Source organism: Pipistrellus hanaki (assembly GCF_964339955.1).
Source record: "Pipistrellus hanaki genome assembly, chromosome: 3".
Lineage (NCBI taxonomy): Eukaryota > Metazoa > Chordata > Mammalia > Chiroptera > Vespertilionidae > Pipistrellus > Pipistrellus hanaki.
This window is the reverse complement of record NC_140505.1, coordinates 144,565,156-144,588,348: the sequence shown is the minus strand read 5'-3', so window position 1 is coordinate 144,588,348 and position 23,193 is coordinate 144,565,156. Positions and strand designations below refer to the sequence as shown.

The 23,193-nt window shown below is 54.2% G+C and overlaps 1 protein-coding gene across 8 annotated transcripts in view; it reads right to left on the bottom strand.

Annotated features, from left to right (window-relative positions):
• KMT2D (lysine methyltransferase 2D) overlaps positions 1-23,193 on the bottom strand; it is a 41,141-nt gene that overhangs the window by 15,915 nt on the left and 2,033 nt on the right. For 2 of the 8 annotated variants that reach the window (XM_084877332.1, XM_084877336.1), the window contains exons 2-35: positions 19,699-19,784; positions 19,317-19,443; positions 18,896-19,119; positions 18,676-18,785; positions 18,338-18,500; positions 17,832-17,997; positions 17,619-17,733; positions 17,321-17,478; positions 17,003-17,148; positions 14,612-16,876; positions 13,409-14,517; positions 12,845-12,958; positions 12,387-12,497; positions 11,575-11,679; positions 10,652-10,833; positions 10,307-10,471; positions 10,103-10,212; positions 9,957-10,004; positions 8,873-9,094; positions 8,478-8,597; positions 8,277-8,390; positions 7,930-8,060; positions 7,699-7,846; positions 7,434-7,499; positions 7,186-7,296; positions 6,855-6,992; positions 6,672-6,756; positions 6,181-6,422; positions 6,008-6,081; positions 5,753-5,803; positions 3,818-5,629; positions 3,532-3,714; positions 3,322-3,455; positions 1,249-3,092 (exon numbers count right to left, since the gene is read on the bottom strand). In XM_084877332.1, coding sequence (XP_084733458.1) covers positions 1,249-3,092; positions 3,322-3,455; positions 3,532-3,714; positions 3,818-5,629; positions 5,753-5,803; positions 6,008-6,081; positions 6,181-6,422; positions 6,672-6,756; positions 6,855-6,992; positions 7,186-7,296; positions 7,434-7,499; positions 7,699-7,846; positions 7,930-8,060; positions 8,277-8,390; positions 8,478-8,597; positions 8,873-9,094; positions 9,957-10,004; positions 10,103-10,212; positions 10,307-10,471; positions 10,652-10,833; positions 11,575-11,679; positions 12,387-12,497; positions 12,845-12,958; positions 13,409-14,517; positions 14,612-16,876; positions 17,003-17,148; positions 17,321-17,478; positions 17,619-17,733; positions 17,832-17,997; positions 18,338-18,500; positions 18,676-18,785; positions 18,896-19,119; positions 19,317-19,443; positions 19,699-19,747 — 10,942 coding nt within the window. In that variant the 5' untranslated portion in view covers positions 19,748-19,784. The remainder of the gene's footprint in view (positions 1-1,248; positions 3,093-3,321; positions 3,456-3,531; positions 3,715-3,817; positions 5,630-5,752; positions 5,804-6,007; positions 6,082-6,180; positions 6,423-6,671; positions 6,757-6,854; positions 6,993-7,185; positions 7,297-7,433; positions 7,500-7,698; positions 7,847-7,929; positions 8,061-8,276; positions 8,391-8,477; positions 8,598-8,872; positions 9,095-9,956; positions 10,005-10,102; positions 10,213-10,306; positions 10,472-10,651; positions 10,834-11,574; positions 11,680-12,386; positions 12,498-12,844; positions 12,959-13,408; positions 14,518-14,611; positions 16,877-17,002; positions 17,149-17,320; positions 17,479-17,618; positions 17,734-17,831; positions 17,998-18,337; positions 18,501-18,675; positions 18,786-18,895; positions 19,120-19,316; positions 19,444-19,698; positions 19,785-23,193) is intronic. The other 6 variants (XM_084877335.1, XM_084877338.1, XM_084877334.1 and 3 more) reach the window with 5 other exon arrangements.

The window sequence follows — 23,193 nt, the reverse complement described above, 5'->3', positions numbered from 1 at the left end:
AGGGTTAACTGTCCATTTTTTTTTTAATCTAGAAAGCATTATTCAAAAGTGTGTTCTTGCCCGGCGAGTATGGCTGATTGGTTGAGCATCAACCTATGAACGAAAAGATCACAGTTCAATTCCTGATCAGGGCACATGCCCAGGTTGCAGGCTCAGTCCCCAGTGAGGAGCGTGCAGGAGGCAGCCAATCAATGATTCTCTCTCATCATTGATGTTTCTATTTCTCTCTCCTTCTCTGAAATCAATTAAAAAATATATATTTTTTTAAAGTAGTGTTCTTAGAGCAATTAGTGCAGCCCAAGAACCAATCTGGGAAAGCCCTAGATGCCAGAGCTACCGTAGATCTGACATGGATCACCTGCATCCCACTTACCTGCCTGTCCTGAATATTGGAGAGAAAAAGAAAAATAAGCAACCACCAAAAAATTCAATCTTTCTAAAACCATACACATTGTATATTTCTCCACTACTCAGTAAATGTTAACTGACTCCCCACTTTTTAAAGGACTAACCAAAATCCCTCCCCTGGTCTTTTGAGGCAGTAACACAGTTAAGAGGATCAGAGGGCCAGAGCTCAAACTCTAGCTCTGTCAGTTGTGTGATCTTGGGCAAGTTACTTAACCTCCATTCCTCATTTTCCTTTTCTATAATTGAAGATAGATAATAATAGTACCTATTTAATGACTTTGTTGTGATGATTAGATAATGAATGTATAACACTCAGTACATTGATTGCAAATAGTAATTACTCAATAACTGCTATTACAATTTGAGGTCTATGGTAGTACCCACTCACTTCCCTCTACCCAAATTCTACTCCAACCTAACCACTCCCTCATTCTCCAAATATACCCCACCCCATTGGCTCTCCTGCCAATATCGTTCCTGTTGTTCCAGGGTCAACTGTACTCAAGTCTTTTCATCTACCTGGAGTGTTTTCTCTTGCACCACTTCTCTCCAAGTCCTAATCCTTAGGTCTTACCACAGCTACAAAGCCTTTGCTAATCAGGCTTCATGTATTCATCCCATTCCCTCTCTCAAACATCTGAATGCCTATGTGCCAGGCAGTATTCCCCTCTTCTTAAAAGCTACAATGCTTCTGCCTACAGTACTAGTATGATATTTATTCAGATTTATGTCCCACCTCCCTTAACTATGAATTACCTTATGTCTGTAGTCTCAGTGCCTATTTGTTGATGACAGTGACTACCCCTGAGTAACTAAACCAGTGCTCCCAGCAGAGGTTACCTGTATCCGGGAAGAAGCTGTTAGCCAGCTGCTGCTGCATCGCCAGCTGTTGGGGTTTCATGCACATGGAGGGTGGCATGGTACCCATGGGCTTCTGTGCCAGCACTGGCTGTGGACTCTGCTGGGACACCAAGCCTGCCTGCCCCCCATGCTGCCCACTCATCATATGCCCTTGGTTGGACACCATGGCCATGGATGGGGCCAGGCGCTGCTGAAGGGCATGAGCTGGTGGCTGGGTGGGCATCAGTGGTTGGGCTAAGCCTGGCTGTCGTGCACCTCCAAGTCCCAGGGCAAGCTGTTGTTGGGGCCCAGCCAAAGTGGAAGAAGAGCCCTCATGTGGCAAAGACATGGTCGGGGCAGGGCCTGGTGTGGACAGTAGAGAATGCTGCTGTTGCTGCTGGGCCGGCTGCAGCTGTGCTGAGAGCTGCTGTTTCTTCTGCAGCTCCTTCTTCTCATGCTCCAGCAGGTCTTCAATAAGCAGCGGTAACTCACTGGCGACCAGAGAACTCTCCATCTTGTCCAACTCATCCCCAGATGCTGCATGTCCACCGGGCAAGGTCAGGGCTCCACTCTCTAATTCAAACTTCTCCAGCAGAGAGGATCCTCCTGGGCCACTCAGTGGGTTAGGGGTCAGCAGGTGAGCTGGTGGTCCTCCTGTGGCTCCAGTGTGCCCACTGCTGGAAAAGGGTCCTGTGCCCATCCGTGTGTCCCGGCTGCCCATCACACTCTGGCCTGGCTTCAGTCCCAGGCCTAGGGAAGTGGTGGCAGGCGCTGGCTCTACCTTGGGGTTGGTGATGGTGAACTGGCAAGGGGAAGGGTGGCGCCCACCTTCCTCCACCTTGGGCTTCACCTCAGGGAGCACTGGTGCCAGACGGGGCTCAGAAGCATCAGCGGCAGGGGGAGGGCGTTCCTCAGGGCCCAGGGGTCCTGGCTCCACCCCCCGCAACAGGGCCTCCCGCTCAGCCTTTTCATTGGCTGACTCCACCAGCCTCAGGTGCTCATTGAAGATGTCCTTCTTGTCTCCAGTGTCCAACTCAGGGTCAGTATAGGCCAGTAGGTCAAACTCATCTCCATTGAGCAGGTCATCTAGGTGGGGATCGTTGGTCTCCAGGTTTTCCAGGGTGCCCAGCTCATCATCTCCCTTGGCCACATCCACACCCAGGCCCAAGTGAGCAAGTTCCTCATCATCCTCCAGGGCCTTGTGGGCATCAAAGTCATCATCCAGCTCAGGGTCTTCACAGGGTAATTTCCCAGCTTCCAAGGCCAGAGGAGGGGGGCGGCCAAGCTCAGTGCTCGACGGGGGCCGGCTGACCAGCTCCAAGCCAGGGGTCAGGGTGGGACCCTTGGTGTTAGGTGCTGGATGGAGGCTGTTGTTCAGTTCAGGGGCCAGCGGGGCTGAGGGTTTCTGTGGGGGAAGGCCTGATACCGTTAGACCACGAAGCCCTTCAGGAGCCAATCGGTGGGAGTCCTCACTTACAGGGTAAAAACGGGGTCTCTGAGGGGGACCCTGACCAGGAAATGGAGGCCCCCCAGGTCCTAGTCCTTTTTGTACATTGTGCCGCAACTCAATGAACTGGGCAGGACCAGCTGGACCAGGCACTGGCTCACCAGGGCCAGGCAGGCGAGTGGGAAGTCCTGCCATAGGGGAACCTAGGTTTTGGCGGCCAAGTTCAGGCCCAGGAGTTGATGAAAAGCGAGTAGACATGGCAAGTCTCATGGAGTTTGCTGCTGTTGCTTGCTGCTGCTGCTGCCAGAGGTGTTGGTGTTGGTGTTGCTGCTGTAAGGGCAGGGACCCAGGATAGGGTGCTCGCTGATAGAAGGCTTGGGAGCCTCCCACCAGTTGCCTGGAAGAATATGCAGTAGTCAGTAAGATGAAGTAGACATCAAGATGAAGAAGAACCAAACATGGGCCGAGGGCAGTAGGGAAGGGTAGAATTAATGTGGCAAGGGGGAAGGAATAGGGGAGAAGAGTGATACTGGAGAAGAATTGCAGAGACAGGTAAGTCAGAGGCAGTACACACAGGTGGTCAAGTCTGTTCCCTTGATTTGCCCCCAGTAACCCTGGAGCCTCACCGGCTATTCACATCCATAGAGGAAGGGGTGGCTGGTGGAGGTGGCCGGGAGAGTCGGTCATCACTTGGGAAAGCCCCTGGCCCTAGGATGGGGCCACCCAGCTTGTTTGAGGGCAGCCCAAGGCTACTCTTATCCTAGGAGAGAAGAGACAGGTGAAGGTGGGGCCACCTTCAGTAACCTGGGCCCACCACACCTTGCCACCCTACCTACCTGGGTCCCAACAAAGGGGGTCTGGCCTCGACTCAGCTGCTCAAAGGCAGGGTTGCTGGGCTCAGCACCCCAGCTCCCCGGAGGCCCCACTGCTCCTGCAGCTGCTGCCGCTGTTTCCTTCTCTTGCCGCAGGGTATTGCGCTGGATCTGTTGCCGAATCAACAGCTCTCGCAGTCGCTGGCGCTGTGCAAAGAGCAGAGAAGGGTAAGCCTATCGTACTCTAACCACAGGGCTGGCACAGGTACAGTGGAGGTATGAGGGAGTCAGCTCCACGATGTCAACTCACCTGCCGCTGCTTCTCCAGCTCTGTCTGGCTGAGGCTGGAGATACCTGGGTCCTGGGTACCTGGAAGTTCAGGTGCTGCCAAAGAGCCGGCCATTCCAGCTCCTGGGTCTTCTCGCTTATCGACTGGAGAGGTGATGCCAGCCCGCTGTGAGGCTCCATGGGGCGGGTAGGGGAGGGATCCATCGGGTGCAGGTGGTGGTAGGACCGATTGGGGGCGTAGCGGGGACAGCCCATAGCCCTCTCCTGTGGACCCGCTGCTGGGTCCCAGAGGGCTACCCGATGGGTGGAAGTTCCCCGTGGCTACTGAGTAGTTTGTGCTTTGAGGCTTGCCCAAAGTAGGGCCAGGCCCAAAATGGCTGTTGATCCCATGGGGTGGAGGGAGACCAGGCTGAGGGACAGGGGGCTTTAGGGAAGAGGGTTCCCCTACTGCCTGTGGGAAAGTGAAACGCATGGGAGAGGGCGTGCCCACAAATGCACCCGTCCCAGGGGATCGGGCGAAATTTGGGGGCTGCCCACTTGGGACCTTGGCATGGAGCTCACCTGCTGGCCCTGAGGGCAGGGCTGCTGGAAAGCCCCCAGCCCCCAGTGGAGTGTGGGCTAGAGGCCCAGACTTAAAGGCAACTTCAGGGGGCTGGGGTCGGGGTGGCTTATGCAATGGGGCAAATGGGTCACGGGACTGAGGGCGAGAGGGTGGGCGGGAATAAGGGTCAGGGGATTGGAAGCGAGGGGTCACAGGAGATGGACAAAAAGCCTCAGCAGACAAAGGACGGGGTGTCAATGGGGACTGGGAGCTGGATTGGGACTGGGGACTAGCGGGCACTCGGGAGAAAGGGTCAGAGGGCAGTGATCGAGGGGGTAGGGCACAGCAGCTCTCAGGGGCTGGGGGCTGGGGTCGAGGGGTCAATGGGGGCTGAGCATAAGGGTCAGGGTAGGGGCCAGGGCGAAAGATATCTGAGTGGCTAGGGGGAGAAGGGGCCAAAGCCTGGGCAGGGGATGGCTCCTGGGGCCTTAGGCCCAAGCCCGGGCTCTGGGGCTCTACCTGAGATGCCCGAGGGGTTAGGGGGGCTTTGAAGACATCAGGTGCCTTTAACTCCAGGCTGCCCAGGTGGGGGCCTGAGGGTGAGTCAACAAAGCCCAGGTTTGGAGGCCCATAGCTAGGAGAGGATGCCCCAAGCTCTTCCTTCTTCACCTCCAGAGCTTTCCGAGACTCCCCAAAAGGCGGGGGTGACAGCAGGGGCTCGGAAGCCTTGCCACTCCCTACCCCTGGGCTCTCAGGCACAGCCAGGTTGTCCAATGAGGGGCAGCGGGGTTTGAGGAAGGGATCAGGTGTGGAGGGCTGGTGTCGGGGGGTGCCAGGAGGGGTAGTGTGGAATTCCCCTGGCTGGCCAGTCCCAGGACGAGATGAGGTGCCCAGCGTCGGGGGCTGCACAGGAGCCCCAGTCGGACTAGGATAGGGAGGATAGGTAGATGGTGCTGTGGGGAAGCGGGGCTCCAGAGCGTAAGCAGGGGCCAGTCCAAAGGGGTCCTGCGAAGGCACTTGGGCGGGCACCTGGGGTGGGAGCTTGAGGAAGAGCTCACCGGGCGAGTCGGGGCCAGGCACCGTGCCCGCCGGCGGCTTCAGGAACCCGTCCGCAGAGGTAGACAAGCCGGCGGCGGTAGTGGGGCTGCCAATGAAAATGGTGGGGGCCGCAGCGGGGGGCGGACTGCCCAGTGCCCCTGGCTGGGGGGGAATGCGGAGATGTAGGGCCGGTCGGTCAGTCTTACGGGCCATGTCGCCCACCTTGGTCTGCTTGTTGATCTGGCTCTCAGCCTGCTACGGAGGAGACCAGGCACAGAGCAGTCAGGCTGCTGTGGACAGGCCCTACATCCCCCTACCATCACAGAGGCCACCTGCTACAAGACGTCAATGGTGCAGCCTGGTGGGGTCCCCACTCACCTTTTGCACCTTGTTGATGCGGTGAGCCGCCCGGTTATCTTTGGCCTTTTGCTAAAGGATGGAGGACACAGCCTTAGGCCTAGGGCTCAGCCTCATGCCCAACCCCCATCCCTCACATCACTCACATTCCCTACCCAAAATCTGATCCCTTCTGGCCCAGATGCTTTAGGAAGAATGGAAAGAACTGAAATTCCCCCCAAATACCTCCCCAACCCTGTTCCCAGTCCTGCTAACTCAGGCTTCCTTCTATCTCACCAGATAGGGGGCTTTATCAGCGGCTGGAACTTTTCTCCAGAGCTTCATGATTTGTTTGCAACGGCTAGACCAGTCTGGAGGGCAGAGGGATTGCATTAGGAAACTTGGCAGGTGACCCCTGCACCTGCCATGTTACCAGGTTGTGGTCTCCCTTGCCCTCGTCCCACAGGTACCTGGGTAATCTTGCTTGAGATTGGGAAAGTTAATGTTGGCATACAGCACAGGCGAGATAGTGGAGAGTTGGCCCAACTCCTCATCCTTCTCCCAGCGCTGAAGACTCCGCTGGTTATAGGAAAGCCCGTCGCCCTCACCCTCCGTGGTGGGGGTGGTGGGGGTGGAGGGCGTGGTGCCCCCTGAGCCTGTCCAGGGACTGTCTGGTTCACCTGGTTCCGGGCTAAAGAAGCCCCCGCGCTCCCTAGGGCGCAGGGGCAGAGAGTCACAGGGAGCAGGGATGCCACACCCCAACCCAGACAAACTGCCCAGAGGCCCCAGGCCAATACCCTGCCCCAACAGAGGAGGGCCACCAAGGAGGAGGTGGAGAGAAAAAGGGGGAAGTATTACTACAGCAGCACCCAGGGGTCCAAGGTTCCCTCCCTTGGCATGAGCCCAACTGGAGGGAAGGGACTATGGGGACGGCCCATGACGATTAAGCATAGATACCAACCTAGAATCCAAGAATGGGGATTGGCAGAGGCCAGGATAGGAGTCCATTGGGCTGCTGGAGGTGAGATTGCCCAAAGGGAGTCCACCTACAAGAGGCACAGGATCAGAGAAAGGGAGCAAGTGGCCCATCCTGGGGGCAAGCTTGGCCGTACCTGCCCACTAGTCTTCAAACCACCCATATCACCTTGAAGAAAGGGCCTCTGCAGTGGCGTTCGGCTGCCATCTAGGCCAGGGGTTCCACAACCCAGATGCTGCTCTCGCTCAGAACCCAGAACGTCCTTGAAGAGCTGCTGCAGGTCCTTGGATTCTATCTTGGGCAGTTCTGTAAGGGATTGATGGAGGATGCTGCTGAGGGAAGCTGGGGAGTCGAGGAGACACCACACATCTACAAACAGTCATGGCCAGGGCAGGTGCCCAGGACTCCGCACTGCATAAATGAGAGTCTCACAAGCAGGACCTTCTCCTTTTCCCACAAAGGACCCTTTATACATGAAGAGAGCGGGTCACAGCCTCACCTTCTGTAGGAATCCTGTCTAAGTCAGAGCTAAGCATCCCTTCTCCCGGGGTTCCTGGCTTCTCGGGGTCACTGGGCACTGGGGATGCTTTTACGCCCCCATCCTCAGGTCCTTCAATGAGCAGGAGAAACCCATCAGCGAAGGCCAGTATGGAGGCACCACACTGACCAAACTGAACCACAGAAGGCATGGAAAAGTTTGACAGAAGCAAAACCAAGCTAGGACGAAGTCCTCCCAGCAGGCCTCACCTGGTGTATCAGCCTTGCCCTCAGCACCACGGGATTCTTCATCTGCAACCTCTGTACCATCATCGCCTATAAGCAATAGTCGCCATTCAATCAGAGATGCCCCACATCTGACATCCAGAATGGGTCTCCAGCTCCACAGGCCAGGGCCCTTGGCCTACCCTCAATACCTAGAGACCAGCCCATGCCCCACCAAGTACATTTCCCAGCTGCTAAGTACAGAGAAAAGTTCGGTCCTTTCAGACCACCTTACCACCACATGACTGACCTTTCTGTAAGGTGGGGAGCTCCTTCCTATCTGAGCTTCCGTCCCCCTTGGCTTTTGGGGTTCCTAGTGCAAAGCTTGGCCGGCCCACCCCAACTGCAAAAAGGGCCTTCCGGCTCAAGTCCAACAGCTCCTTCCCAAAGAAGGCCTCCTGTGGGAATAGGCAGGGAGAAATGGGCTTCTTCATGTTCTGAAGGGCACAATTCCCTGCACCCTTCAGAGCCTAAGGCCCACCTGCAGGTAAGCAGGAAACATGTCCTCTAGTTTGCTCTTCTTGCGCCCTCGCCGCTGCTGCTTCTTCTTTTCTTCTGCATCTGCTGGGCTCTGTTCTACAGAGCCCTCTGCAGGCAGGTCAGCGGGCATCACTAGGAACAGAGGGGAAGGGTCAACTTCTCTAGGGACACTGAGCATGCTGCTCCCAAGCTGGCCTGAGGATGCTTTTTGCATACTCTCTCCCCCAAAAGCAACCGGACCCACCACCCTTTCAGCCCTTTGAGTGAACCCTCCCCCCGGGCCTCCCTGGCAGTGCCCTATAGGTCCTATGACCCCCACCTTCTCCCAGACCCCAATGGAGCCCTCACCAGTCTCACCCTCGTCGGGCTGCCCATCCCCACTCAACACCTCCGCCTGTGCAGCAGGCCCCTTTTTCACACGTGTGTGGGATTTCCGCTGTCGCACCATGAAACCACCAATGCCTAAGAGGAGGCAGAGCTGAAGTTGAGAAGCAACTAGGGACCGGTGAGCCACCCCTCCCCACCCCATTTCCCATCCCAGGGCCTCACCAGGACGATAGGGTTTGCGTTTGCGTTTTTTGCTCTCCTCAGTCTCCTCCTTGCCAGGCTCTACGTCAGGGCTGATGGGGCCCTCCAGTTTAATTTCACACTCCATGTGCTCCACACCACCTGTGTGTTTGAACAGAGGAGATGGAGGCAGAGCAGAGGTGTGGGCCTTTTTTAACTTTGTCATCCAGCCACCCAAGAACAGAGGGCTGAGTGCCTTGCCAGAGCCATTGGACAAGACCAACAGTGGCTTGAAAATGACTAGGAGTAGTTGGTCCGAAGGTTGTGGGTTATTGTTAAGCTGAAAATGACTAGGAGTGACAATGCTGCTCCTTCCCAATGTCCAACTCTCACAGGCAAGCTCCCACTTCTTTGGCACTCAGATTCCCCAGCCTTACCTTCACCCTTGAGCAGCTCTTCGGTGTCTAGATCCCCATCCTTCTTGTCATCAGGGCCAAGGGCATCTGAGGGCTCGGAACCTTCCAGCCCAGCCTCACCTGGGAGGCCAAGCCGTCCTCGCCGCTGGCGCCGCTTGTGTAGGGGTGACATGGTAAGGTTACGCAGCACAGCCATGCCCGTTTCTGTCAGCCACACACCCTCGAAGCGAAAGTACTGGGGCTCTGCACAAAGGGGAAGAGCATGTGACCCCAGGGAAACCAGAACCCTAAGTTTCAGCCTAAGTCCCCAGCTGGGACAAAATTGGAGAGGACCGGTCACCACTGGTTGCTAGCTAAAGTTCTAATTCTCGCCGAAACCGGTTTGGCTCAGTGGATAGAGCATCGGTCTGTGGACTGAAAGGTCCCGGGTTCGATTCCGGTCAAGGGCATATACATTGGTTGCGGGCACATCCCGGGTAGGGGGTGTGCAAGAGGCAGCTGGTCGATGTTTCTCTCTCATCGACATTTCTAGCTCTCTATCTCTCTCCCTTCCTCTCTGTAAAAAAATCAATAAAATATATATTTTAAAAAATAAATAAATAAATAAAAAAATAAATAAAAATAAAGTTCTAATTCTCCATCAATGTCCTAGGAGGATTCAGGCTGCTACTGCAGAAGCCTGACTTTGCTCATGATTAACTCTAGGTCCACCATGAATTAAAATATGAATTCTCTAGCTGTCTGGGCCTAGAAGTGCGAAGGCCAGAACACAGTGCCCCGGATGCCAGGAGCAACACCTACATTATGATGGAGGAGATGGCTCCAGCCCCTCCATTGAGGAAACAGAGCGGTGTCCTGTGCTCTCGGGAGATGACACTCTGGTAGTACAGAGGCCATGTTTCCTGGTGGAAGAAACTCTGCCTGGGAAACTAGAGGCCTTGGTTGTAGTCATAACGTTGTCAATAACCTAGTGGGTGACCTTGGGCAGGCTACTCAATCTCTCTGGCTCTTAGTTTCCTCCTCTTAAAATGAGATAAAGTTGGGGGAGTGGAGCTGGACTAGACAGTGTGTAAGTTCTCCTTGGCTCCGGCACTCAGAATTTCACCTGGCTCTTTCACCTTCATAGACACCAACTCTGGAGGCGCAACAGGTGCTGTGGAGAGGACAAACCAAGGTGGTTTGAGGCCCTGTCCCAAAGCAAGGCACCCCAGTTCTAACTCCTCCTCCCCTTCCCCAGCACCTGGTACTCACCAGCAGGCTTAATTATGTAAGGCTGGCAGGAGACACAGTCAAAGCCCTCATCGGCTGCCTGCTCCACATCATCCTCTGTGAAGAGGCTCTCGCAGCCGGCATGCATCCACCTGGAAGACGGAAGACATGAGGAGATAAACCCAAACAATGCAAAACTGAGGATAGGGAAGAAGGAGCCAAACCAGGGGAAAGGAGCACCCTCACCGTTCACAATGGCGGCACTGGATCAGAAGGTCCTCTTCCACATATGGGGCATGACAGATAGGGCAGGTCACCAGGCTGGCACAGGGCCCGCAGTGTGTGTAACTGTTCTGCCATTCACAGTGGAAGCCAGGGGAGGCGGCCCCACACTGCATACAAGACACACACCTGGTGGGAGCAGAAAGATAGACCCTCAGCACCTAAGCTACTCAAGGCAGCCAGAGGTGCCCGCCCTGAGAACCCTGTGACCCAGCCTGGTCTTCTAAACCCAACCTGTCATGTGTTCAACATCACATCCACTCTGACATCTCAGGCCCAGACCCCTCTCAAGATCCTGGGTCTCCTTACCACTTGCACTTCCAGCCGCCTTTGGGCACGGTGAGCAGTGGGGGGTCCAGGCAGTAGGTGTGGTAGCTAATGTCACAGTCATCACAGAGCAGCAGGCGTGAGGGGTCTGAAGCCTGGCCGCATACCTCACACACGATGCACTCCACACAACGCCAGCCCTTTAACAGCATCACCTTGGTGATCTGGTACAGAAGATGACAATTCTTCAGGGTATGATGGAGAGGAGAGGGCAGACTTCTTAGGGGAGGATGGGACTTATATGGGTGGGGCTGGAGGACCCCAGTGCCTAGGCCAGACCTCCATTTAAGCAAAGAGAGGCTATGCAAAGCACCCTCACCTCAAAAATATGTAGTGACTTTATACTTAGGCTCCCAGGGACCTCTGCTGTTCAGAGAACAGCCTCTTCTGGCCACTGCCTCATTATGCATGGACTGGCAACCTTTCACTAGCCAAGTCCCCAACAAGATTATGGGTAGGATAGATTGTATTTCTCTAATTTTTCTTGAACATTTAAAATCTGCTACTAATGCAAGTTAATGTTAGCAGTGGACAAGTTCTAAATGAATATCAAACTGACTAAATGAACAACAAACTGACTAATTATGCTTGAGTCAAAAACACTGCTTTCTCTTTGTTGACATTTGCTTATGATTTTCACTTTACATTTTATCTCCAGACTATATCATGCTTTCTGTTAGTAAAGTTCTCATAGTTTCTGTGATGGACTGGATCATACCAGCAACTCATGGTCTACCATGAAGACCACTATCAATTCCAAAGTATTTTCCCCCAGGATGTGTCTGACAATCACTGGTGACTGAAAGAATGACTTTCATGACCAATGGCCACTTTAGGTAGTGTGGGGGCCTAGGATAATAAGTGACCCCATTCTCCAACCCAGGCCTCTTAGGCTCTGAACTCACCTTGCTGTTGACACAGTATGGGTGATAGCACTGCGAACACTGAGAGCAGGCAAGGAGGTGGCCCTCTGCTCCCCGGCCAAAGCTGCCACATACTACACACATGTCCTGGGGAAATACATAGAAACCCAATGTCCAGCTAGGTAGGTATCCTTTTCCCACTCAGTCCTGGCAACTAACTACAACTCTAATCTAAGGGAAGAAGTCAGGGAACTAAAAGCCCAACCCCTGGCCTCAGGACACTGTAAGTCATCATGGGACCCTGTTCCTTCTTAGCTTGATGTGTTGCCTGACTGGTGTGGCTCAGCGGTTGAGTGGTCACCAATTCAATTCCCAGTCAGGGCACATACCTAGGTTGTGGGTTGGATCCCTGGAGGCAACCAATTGATCAAAGTTTCTCTCTCACATCTCTCTAAAAATCAATAAACTTATTATTTTTTTAAAATAGCCTGATATGGATAAAAGAAACAAATGGAAGAAAATATGTGTAAATATTGGTGAGGCTGAGAGAGTAACATATGTGCCAGTATTCTATCAGCTTTGTGGGATTATTCAGTTGAGAACATACATAAGCTCCCTTCAAAAGGACAGAAATCATTTCTGCCTTTTCACTGTTATATCCCTAGCTCCTAGTTCAGTGCCAAGCTCAGAGGTGATACTCAAGAGAAATCTGATGGATAGAAAAACAAATGAACAGTGCGATTCCAATTCACTGTTTTCTGATTAGCTGGGTAGAGAAGGTCTTTGGTTTTCAGCATCTGCTCTCCCACCTAAACACAAACACCCAATGTGAGTCTGCCAGTCACGCATGGTACCTGCATTAGGACAAACTTGTCTGTATTGGAGAAAAGAACCACAGTATTTTGCATGGTGTCGTCATCATCATCTTCTTCCTCCTTGCTGGGAGAGCTATCGATATCAGCAACCTTATAGGCAGAGAGTTGTGGAATGTGAGGCAGCTAAATCTGCGCCAACTAAGCTGCTTTCCTCTTTGGTGCTGGGGGAAGGAGGTATGAACCCCTGGCTAAATGAAGGCCAGAAGTCAGACTAAGAAGCAGAAGAACACCCCAGCTCCCAAACCGGGCCTCAGCCCAAAGGCAGAGATTTCAGAGAAGCCAGGGGACCAAGTGGACAGAAGGAGTAGACAGAGCCGGACAGGCCCTAGGCTAGCAGGCAGGCAGGTGAGCGTGCAGGGGACTGACAGGATTAAAGGGTGTTTAATCTTGAAAGAGCCAGCTGAAGCATGTTTGGGGGGTGGGAAGCCTCTCCTTACTACCAGAGTCTCAATGGAAGAAGTGGTTGATTTTAGCCGGGCCCGTCCTCTCCCGCGTCCTCCATGTGCTCCTCCACGTGGCCGGCGTCTTCCTGGGAAACTACTGCTGCGACCCTGAGGGAAGGAAGTGGATAATAACAGGGAGAAGTTGAGGGCAAGTGAGCTGGGCCCACAGATTTGGAAGGAAGAGAAGAAACTAATGAGAGCATAACCGGTAATGAAGGCCAGGAGTCCCAGCAAGGCAAAGGAAAAGCTAACTCTCAGACAGCAACAGGTAGGTAGCTCTTCTCCCAAGAAAAGTGGCCAAGTGGTACAATGACAAAAATACTGGTGTTAAAGGCCTGAATCTCTAGTTGATTCTATCACTGAGTAACCATGAAGCTGGGAAAGTCACTTCCCACTCTATGTATTAATATTCTCCTTAATAAAATAGGAGTGGACTAAAGGAGCTCTGACCGTCTAGAATGCAGTAAGCCAGGTGGGAAGGTATAAGTGACACAGGATTGTACCTCTGACATCATTAGCATGAAGTTGACCACATCCAGTGACTGGATAGCCCCTCACCTGTTTGATGCGGGAACGAGCTGGGGAGCTGCGCCGCTTCCCCTTGTCCCCTTCAGCTTTGCCTCCACTGACAGCTGTCCCATTATCACACAGTAGCGAGTCATCAGTCTCTGGCAGAGAGTCAGTACAGAGCCGAAGGGAGCCTTCATCTCGAGCTGGACTAACATCTGTAGATACCCCCAACTCCATAGACAAGGAGCCACCCCCCTCGGGGTCAGGAGAGCCCAGCAGAGGCTCTGAGCCAGGAAAACTGGCACTGGCATCGCCCTGGCTCAGATTGGAGATCTCATTAACGATGTCGGATTTGATGAGAACAGGTGGGGTAGGGGCCACTGGTGCATGTGGCTCCTCTTGCTCTTCACAGGGTGAGCCCTGCCCTGTCTGCTTGCACTCTGGGCCATAGACCTCCATAGGGGTCACAGGGGCCAGCTCCTCGGGGTCCAGGAGCACAGGGGAACCCTTAAGTTCACTAGCCAAACTGCCAGGGGTCTGTCCAGCCTCTGGCTGGGAATCAGGAGTGTCAGTCCCATCCAGAGGGGCTGTGTCTTCCCCCAGGCCAGAGAAGTCTTCCAGGGGTGGGGCAGGGCTGGGTGCAGGACAGGAAAGGTTTCCCATGGGGGAAGGGAGAGGACTAGTAGGGCTAGGCTCCAAGGCTGGGCATTCAGGTTCTGGGGCTTTTTCAATCTCCATCTCAGGCGGCTCAGCCTCATGTGAGACCTCCATTGCCTTCTCTATGGGACTCAGTGGGGAGGGAATGGACAGTGGCAGAGCAGGAGGAGAGCACTGGGAAGGAGGGGAGTTTGGGGGAGGTAGGGGGTGCTGGAGGAGTGGAGAACACTGAGAGGGAAGGGATTCCATCAGGATGGGAGAGGCCAGTCCCATTGGGGAGCCTGGAGACGGGGGAAGGATCATAGGGGGCACAGGCTCGGGGTCAGTGCAGTTAGCTTCCGGTGGAGGGCTGATGGGTGTCTCTAGGATGGGGGCAGCCAATGGTGACTCAGGGTCACTGTCCCCTTTGGCACCAAAGGGGTACTCTAACTCCCCCAAAGGAGAGAGAGCTGGCGGGGCCACAGCTGTGATAATGGGTGAGAGCGGAGGAGGAAGTGGATCTGGAACGAAAGAGAAAAAGGGAGGCTCTTAGGTTAGATGTGCCATAAATAATCAAGACTGTCCCAGAGAAAGAGGGTACTAACATTCCCTTACCTGGTGGCATCAGCTGAGGTGACAAGGATGGCTCCCTAGATGGGGACAACGGCAGCTCCTCAGGCAGAGGGGACAGAGGTGGCTCCCCAGGCGCAGACAGAGCCGGCTCTCCAAGCAAGGGGGATAAGGGCAATCCCTCAGGTGCAGAGCATAGGCCTGGCTCCCCAAGGGGCTCTTCAGTTTGAGGGGACAGGCATGGTTCCTTAGGGTGGGGAGACAGGTGTAGCTCCTCAGGCCGGGGGGACAGATGCAGCTCCTCAGGCCGGGGGGACAGATGCGGCTCCTCAGGCCGGGGGGACAGATGCGGCTCCTCAGGCCGGGGGGACAGATGCGGCTCCTCAGGCCGAGGGGACAGGCGCAACTCCTCAGGCGCAGGAGATGGCTGTGGCTCCTCAGGCATGGGGGACAGGTGTGGCTCCTCAGGCTGGGAGGACAGGCGTGGTTCTTCCGGCTGGTGGGATAGGTGCAGCTCCTCAGGTCCAAGTGTTAGGCACAGCTCCTCAGGCTGGGGGGGCAGACGCAGTCCCTCGGCTACAAGCAACAGGTATGGGCCCTCAGGCTGGGGGGACAGGCGCGGCTGCTCAGGTTGGGGGGACAGGCGAGGCTGCTCAGGCTGGGGGGACAGGCGAGGCTCCTCATGATTGGGGGACAGGCGCGGCTGCTCAGGTTGGGGGGACAGGCGCGGCTGCTCAGGCTGGGGGGACAGGTGCGGCTGCTCAGGCTGGGGGGACAGGCGAGGCTCCTCAGGTTTGGGGGACAGGTGCAGCTCCTCAGGCTGGGGGGACAGGCGAGGCTGCTCAGGCTGGGGGGACAGGCGAGGATCCCCAGGTTTGGGGGTCAGGTGCAGCTCCTCAGGCTGGGGGGACAGGTGCAGCTCCTCAGGATGGGGGGACAGGTGCGGCTCCTCGGGTTTGGGGGACAGGTGCGGCTCCTCAGGTTTGGGGGACAGACTCAGCTCCTCAGGTTTGGGGGACAGACTCAGCTCCTCAGATTTGGGGGACAGGCGCGGCTCCTCAGGTTTGGGGGACAGGCGCGACTCCTCAGGATGGGGGGACAGGCGCGGCTCCTCAGGTTTGGGGGACAGGCGCAGCTCCTCAGGTTTGGGGGACAGGCGCGGCTCCTCAGGATGGGGGGACAGGCGCAGCTCCTCAGGTTTGGGGGACAGGCGCGGCTCCTCAGGATGGGGGGACAGGCGCGGCTCCTCAGGTTTGGGGGACAGGCGCGGCTCCTCAGGCTGGAGGGAAAGGCGCGGCTCCTCAGGTTTGGGGGACAAGCGCAGCTCCTCAGGATTGGGGGACAGGCGCGGCTCCTCGGTTGTGGGGGACAGGCGAGGCTCCTCAGGCTTGGGGGACAGGCGCGGTTCAAGTCGGGGGCAGAATTGCAGCTCCTCAGGCAATGGCGACAGGGGTGACTCCTCCGGTGGTAGGGACTTGAGCAAGTCCTCCGGTGGCGGAGACGCAGGGGAGCCTTCAGGTGGGGGGGACGTGGGTGAATCCTCAGGTGGTGGGGATACACGTGACGCCTCAGGTGGTGGGGACGTGGGAGACTCCTCAGGTGGTGGGGACAGGGGAGACTCCTCAGGCGGTGGGGACAGGCGTGACACTTCAGGCAGGAGAGAGAGGCATGATACCTCAGGCGGGGGGGACATGGGTGACTCCTCAGGTGGGGGGGACATGGGTGACTCCTCAGGTGGGGGGGAAAGGCGTGAAGCCTCAGGTGGGGGGGAGAGGGGAGACTCCTCTGGTGGGGGGGACAGGGGTGATTCTTCAAATGGTGGGAACATCCGCGATGCCTCAGGTGGAGGAGACATGGGTGACTCCTCAGGTGGAGGAGACATGGGTGACTCCTCAGGTGGAGGAGACAGGCGAGATGCTTCAGGCGGTGGGGAAGTGGGTAATTCCTCGGGTGGTGGGGACAGGGGAGACTCCTCAAATGGTGGGTTCAGGGGTGATGCTTCAGGTGGTGGGGACAGGGGTGTCTCGAGTGGAGGAGGTGGGGGTGACTCCCCTGGTGGAGAAAAGGGTGACTCTTCCAGTGGAGAAAAAGGCGATGATTCAGGCGGGGGAGACAGAGGAGACTCCTCAGGCGGTGGAGAGAGGGGCGATTCCTCCGGCGGCGAAGACAGACGAGATGCCTCAGGCGGCGGGGATGAGGGTGATTCCTCAGGTGGTGGGGACAGGGGCGACTCCTCAGGTGGGGGCAGCAGTGGCATCTCCTCATTTAGGGGGACCTCCAACTGTGGCTCAAGTTGGGCCCCTGCTCTCCCTGCAGATATAACATTCTAGCTCAAATCCACTCCACCGAAAGTGCAAAGTCTAAGGCAGAGCAGAAACTGTTCCTTACCACAGAACAGAAGGGGGTAACTTTCATGGACCCTCAAACCCTACTCACCTAGTGGTTTGGCTTCACATTGCAGGGGCCCCGGTTCCTTGGGTTGCATAGAGGTCACGTGCCCACCCTTTGGCTGCCCTTGGCATGCAACGTACAGAGCATCGGGCTCATCAGTGGGGGTATCACCAGGCTCTGGGGGTGAGAATCTGCAGAGGTACAGGGGAGTAGGCATTGTGGCTCTCGTCAGCTATCAACTCCTAGAGAGTGCACTGGGGTAAGGCATGAATGCTATGGATTGTACTGCCCACCTTAGGGCTCCCTCTGCCAATCTCAGCACTTCCCATCCCACAGTCCAATCTCTCAGTCCACACTACTTACCTACTACAGACAGCAGAACGCTGCTCAGCATCAGAACGGATAGGCTGTCCTCCCTGGGTTTTGTGACAGCGGTAACAGAGTGAGTAGTTCTCGAACCACTCAGAGTTGGGATTCAGCTCTGCTGAGCCTGCCCCACAGGACCGGCATACCCGGCACGCCTAGGAGAAAGGAGAAGGCAAAACAGGCTTCTGTCATACGGCAGAGACTACAGGGGAGCATGGGACTTGTCACAACAGAGAAACTCTGGATGTTATAGGAGGCAGAATTAGAAGAGTAAGGCAAGATCAAGGACCCTCACCTTGCACTTCCAAGAGTGAGCAGGCAGTTCTTCCATAGGTGGTTTTAGGCAGAAGGTGTGGTATCCTTTGTCACATGTCTCACAGACCAACATCTTAGAATCATTCCCAGGTTTCCTGCAGAGAAAAGGCACATTATAGGATCCCTCCTTGACCTTGTTTTTAACCATAAATTGTGCTTTGCCTAAGGCTTTCCTCTGCCCTCCCATTCTTACCTGCAGGCTTGGCACACTTTGCATTCAGGGCACTGCCAGCCAGCACGCTTGCGGGCAGTCAGAGCAGTGTCCAGGCAGGCCCCATGATAGTGATGCCCACAACTGGTACAGAAGAACAGGTCACACAGTTCCCCCGGTCCCTCACACACTGCACAACGAGCCTCCTCTACAGTCAAAAGGGACAGAGAACACAGGTCAGATATGGATTCCTTGCAGGAGTCAGAACAGTGCTGTCTACATAACAGGCATTCCATGGACCAGAATGAACAAAGATATAGTTACAAAGTGTCTGCCTAATATATGCCAGGCATTGTTTTAGGCATTGTTCTAGGCGTTGCAGACATCATAGTAAACAAGACAGGCAAAGCCTGCACTTTCAAATTCACACCTGTTTTAATGAGGCTGACAGTATAAAATTACCATCTTTGAGGAGTGCTCTGCAAAGTACAAACCCCAGGCACTTCTGACCCCTCACTGCCTGGTGTACAAGGGGCAGGACTTCTCACCCAGATGCGCGGCACCCTCACTGTGCTCCGGGCATAGCAGCTGCAGTGTTTTCATGGATAAGAAGGAACCGCTGGCAGTCGCACAGGGGAAGTGGTAAAGCCGTGGACATCCAGGTGAGCGACAAGGGATGGAGGCACCAAGCCTGGTGCAGTGGGAGCAGTGCTGCCAGGGTGGAAACAAAGCCTCAGTGCCAGTCAGCTCACTCCAGAGCTAGATCAGGCACTAGCTCTGCCCTAGTATGCCCACTGCCCTTCTAAATTCTACCCTGACTCTCAGAAGCCCAATAGCCCTGTCCACCCTGCCCTTTACCTATGCAATCCCCTGGCCCCAGCCCCACCTGTGAGATCCCTGAGAAGATGGCCTTGTCCACACCACATAGTTCTGGGCCCCCCTTCCCCCATACACCGGCCGACCACACAGCACACCAATGGTGAGCCCAACAGGACCCTGTATAAGTGGAATAAGGCAAACAGAAAGGAACGAATTAACAAAAAGGTGATCGCTGGCTTTGGACCACCCAGCCCCTACCCTCCTTCCTGCCCAGGTCAGTTACTTACCTCCAGGTTCTCCTAGATGGGCAGGTGTCAGGCCCTCAGGGAAACCAATCTGTGATAGGTCCTCACTGGGCAGTGCTGCCTCATTGTGCCCTGAGCTCCCCCCAGGAGACACCACTGGACACCGGGGCCAGTCAAATGGCAACTCAAAGCGCCGTAGCTCCCGCTGCCCATGCAGACTGGGCTCCCCGCAGTTACAGAGAGCACAACGCCGCAGTGGACCCCCACTGTGGACATACAAGCATCAGCACAATGCCGGGCCCCTGCCCAGAGTCATCCCCCCTCTCCCCACCACAACCCCACAATTTAACACGCCCGTGCTTCCCAAACATTCATATTTTCCTAAATATTCCTCCTGAACGCCCCAGAATCTCAAATCAAACCCTTTTGTACCCTAAAGTCCTCATTTCCCCAAACTAGTTACCTGCGGTCCTGGGGAGGTTCCTGAGGCCTGAGACCCCCAGAAGTGGGCACAGATACCTCCACCACATGTGGGTTGGGAAGGTCTGCCTCAGTGGCGCCTGACTCCTCAGAGGCTGCATGTCCATCAGCTGAATGAACAGAGAAGCGTACATCAGCCATCACCCACTATTTAATACTAGTTTACTCACCACATCTATGAGATTATCTAAAACCGTTGGTGGATCACACTGAGGGCATTTTGACTTTTGTCCCAAAGAACAAAGTCCTGCAATTACCTATCTATTAGACACACTTAGCTCCTGTCCATGTGCCAGGACTAGAAATTTAAGGTTGTCTGGGATGAGCAGAAAGCTGTCAGTAAACCCAAAATTTGCCCTACTCACCTGCCGGTTCTGAATCTTTATCCTCACCAGGCGGCTTCTGGCTATCCATCCCTCTCTCCGACTGGGCAGGGCCCTCTCGGGGAGACCTGTCAAAGCCAAAAAAAATGTCTATATGCTCCACTAAACACTTTACCCATAATCCTAGGAGGAATGCAGGTAATGGTATCTAAACCTTACAGAAATCAGAACAAAGCCATACCTACAAACTACTGTACTAATGACAAAAAAGTTCTGCCTAGCCTTTATTCCACTGCCTACTTCCTCCCCAAATAACACTGACCCTCTTCTCCAACTCTGGATTCTCAGAGGATCCCCTCCCCTTTCTCACTTCCTTACTCCTAAGAGTTCCCAGGGCAATAGCATACAACTAGAAGCACATTCAGTCTACATCTAGTATTGCCCTTTGCCCCACATCTGAGTTCTGGGCTTCTGGTGGGTCCTATCCCTATCCTTTTCCCCAAGGTCTCAGGTCAGCTACCATCCTAGAGGTCTGGCAGTGCCAACCAATGGGTAATCATAACCCAAGAAGTCTGAGTACAGCTGAAATCCCTCTCCCAGAGACAGAGTCTGGGGTCTTGCAGGATGTAGAACATGTTACTGAAACTAAAGCCCAGGTATGGATAGGTTTCCCCAACCTCCACTGGTGCCAACCAGGACATCCCAATCACAACATAAGAAACTCCCCAATTTCTACCCACTGCCTAGCCAAATCCAGCTCAGGCCTGGCCCCTGCAGCAACTGAACTCAGGATCTCACCCAGCCTGAAGTCCTCAGGTCGTTGCCCTTAGCAACGCCAACTGCCCTTCCTCCTAAGATATCCCTAGTAGTTAGCAGAAGTGGGCCTTAAGAGTCACTGAGCATGTGTAGCCAAGCCTGAAGCTAGGCATGCTGGGAGTTGTAGTCTCAGGAAGCACACTGCCACTTGGAGGAGTTCTAAACAGGACAGGACACAGCCCAGCAGAGTAGCTTCCTTCCTCTTCTGTCAACCAGGGTTTCCACACGCACTATGGGGGTGTGGAGTAACGGTCCCCTCTTCTAAAATATGCCCGCCTATACCAGAGCCAAATGAAACAAATACTAAAGTTATATGTAAGAATATTGAGACCCACATCTTTTGGCATATTTTCCTAAACCTCAGCGAGAACTAAACACAGACCAAAAAAGAAAGAAGAATAAAGAAAAATTACAGAGTGAGATAGAAAAAAGGGTTCCTACAGAAGGAAGAAAGGGATGGGTGCCAGCAGCTATTAGTGGTATCTAAGGTAAGGGCTTAGCAGAGAAAGAAAAGTATAGTATTCCCAGAGAAGGAGGAGGGCGGGGAGAATCCCTAAAACAGAACTCTAAATAAAATTTGAAAAGTTTCTCTTGCCTTTTTCACTCCTTTTGTTTAACCAGAGGGGCCACTTACAAACCTTAGGAAGGACAAGCCCCTCTTCTCAAACCAACTACCAAATAACCTTGTCAGCCACTTGGGGTTGAGTGACTGGGGCAGATGAGACAGGGGAAACCCTCAAAGGTGCCCAGGATCAATAAATCAATTACTTGAGAACCACAATATTAGTCTTCGTTCCCTGAACTCACACTCCACTTCCAGAGATTAATAATGAGCCTCTGTGACATGTCACAGGAAATTTTATTTTATTCCCCCAAAACTATCAGAACCTACTAGATTAGAAAAGTGAAGTATCATTTGATGCCTGTTCCCTCCATTCCCACATCATCTCTTTCCAAAACCTACCATACAGCCACACCTGAAAGGAAAGCAAGGTGGTTATCTGGCAGGCCCAAGAAAAGCTGCTCTGGAACTTCAAGGGGCCCTTAGAAGCCACCTATGAGGAGTGGGGGCTGGAGTTCAGGGCACCAGCCAGGCCCCTCTTCCTGTTCAGTCATTCAAGGCTTGAACACACCCAGAAAGCTCCAAAGTTTCCTAAATATGTGATTTTTACTGTATGCCCCCAAAGATCTTCCACCTGCTCTGCTCTTAAAGTTAAGTCCAAGGAGTCACAAATAAAAAGCAACAGTGATAATACAGTGGGTGGGAGGAAGACGGCTTCACACAAGGCCAGAGGGACAAATTCCTCTGCCCTCCTCAGAGCACAGCCCTCTCAAGCTGGTAAGCCTGAGGAGGTACAGAAACCACCTGCATCCAGCCTTGGGAGACAGAGTACCAACATCCTCCAAAACCACAGCCTTACTCATGGAGTCACGGAAGATGAGAGATCACAAAGTGAAGAGAATGTCCTCCAAGCTATACTATATCTATATACTATACCATACCATACCATACCATACCATACCATACCATACCTCCAAGAAGCCTGAGCCCCATTTCCCTACCCCTGCAGCCTGGCACCTGCACCCCAATGCTGAGTCCCAGTGTCAAGCCCCTGAACATCTAAACAAATAAATGCCACAGGTTCCCTGTCCCATCATTCACAGCCAGAAACCATACACACACATATATACATCAAGGGTTTTTTAAATGAGCTAATGCCTGGCCAGGCTTCCTCCAGGTAACTAGAGTTCCCCCTTAAGTACAGATCTAAGGAGTAAAACTGTGGCTCCCCTTAGTCCTAGGTCTACAAAGCCCAAAACAGCAAGGAAGAAGGCAGGGTGGCACACTTTCCTCTGCCTCTAACCCAGAGCAATAGCTTTAACTCCATTTTCCCAGCCAAGGGGGAAATGGAGGCTTGGAGGGGTGAAAGGCTGAAGCGGGCTCTTGAGTGAACAACTTCTGTAGGACTCAGGACTTCCTGGTTCCCAACCTGAGAATCAAACCACACCTCTCCCCACCCTCATTTTGGGGTGACCCTCTAGAAAGAATCCGAATGGCAACACTAGTCCTGTAGACCCTCTAGACCAGCGGTCGCCAACCTTTCGGACATCACACGAACCACCAGTGGTCCGCTGACCATCGGTTGGCGACCTCTGCTCTAGACAGTCCCTGGGTCATCCTGGGGTAATCCACAGCTAACAGGGAGAGGCCCCTCCTAAGGAAGTTCATTCAGGACAGACAACAGGAGTGGTCCTCCACAGGAGGCAGGGGCAGAGAGCATGGGTGACAGCTAACCTCACTCTACCACCCCTGTGCCACCTCCCACCTTGGGGTTAATATCCAGAAATCTTTCAAGGGCAAAAATCCCTATTTTCTCTTTCCCAAGACCAGGCTCAAAGAGATCTAGCCCAGTATGTATGTTTCAGGGGGTGGAATGAAGGAGTAAAACACACCAGCCAAATCCCTGCTGGGCAGCATGACAGCTGTGAGAGGGGCTGTCCCAGCCCAGGGCCAGAGGCATGAGGCTCATGCTGCACTCTTCCTGCACTCACATGTACACCTCTTCTTCTCAGTACCTTCGGACAGGTTTGGAAACACTAGCTTCTGCAGAAACAGCTCTGCAGAGCATTTCTCCTCCAAAGAGATACAGACCCCTCTATTCTGTAGGATTGTGACAGGAGCAGAGGGCCAGTTAACATTCCCTGATCAAAAAGGGTTGG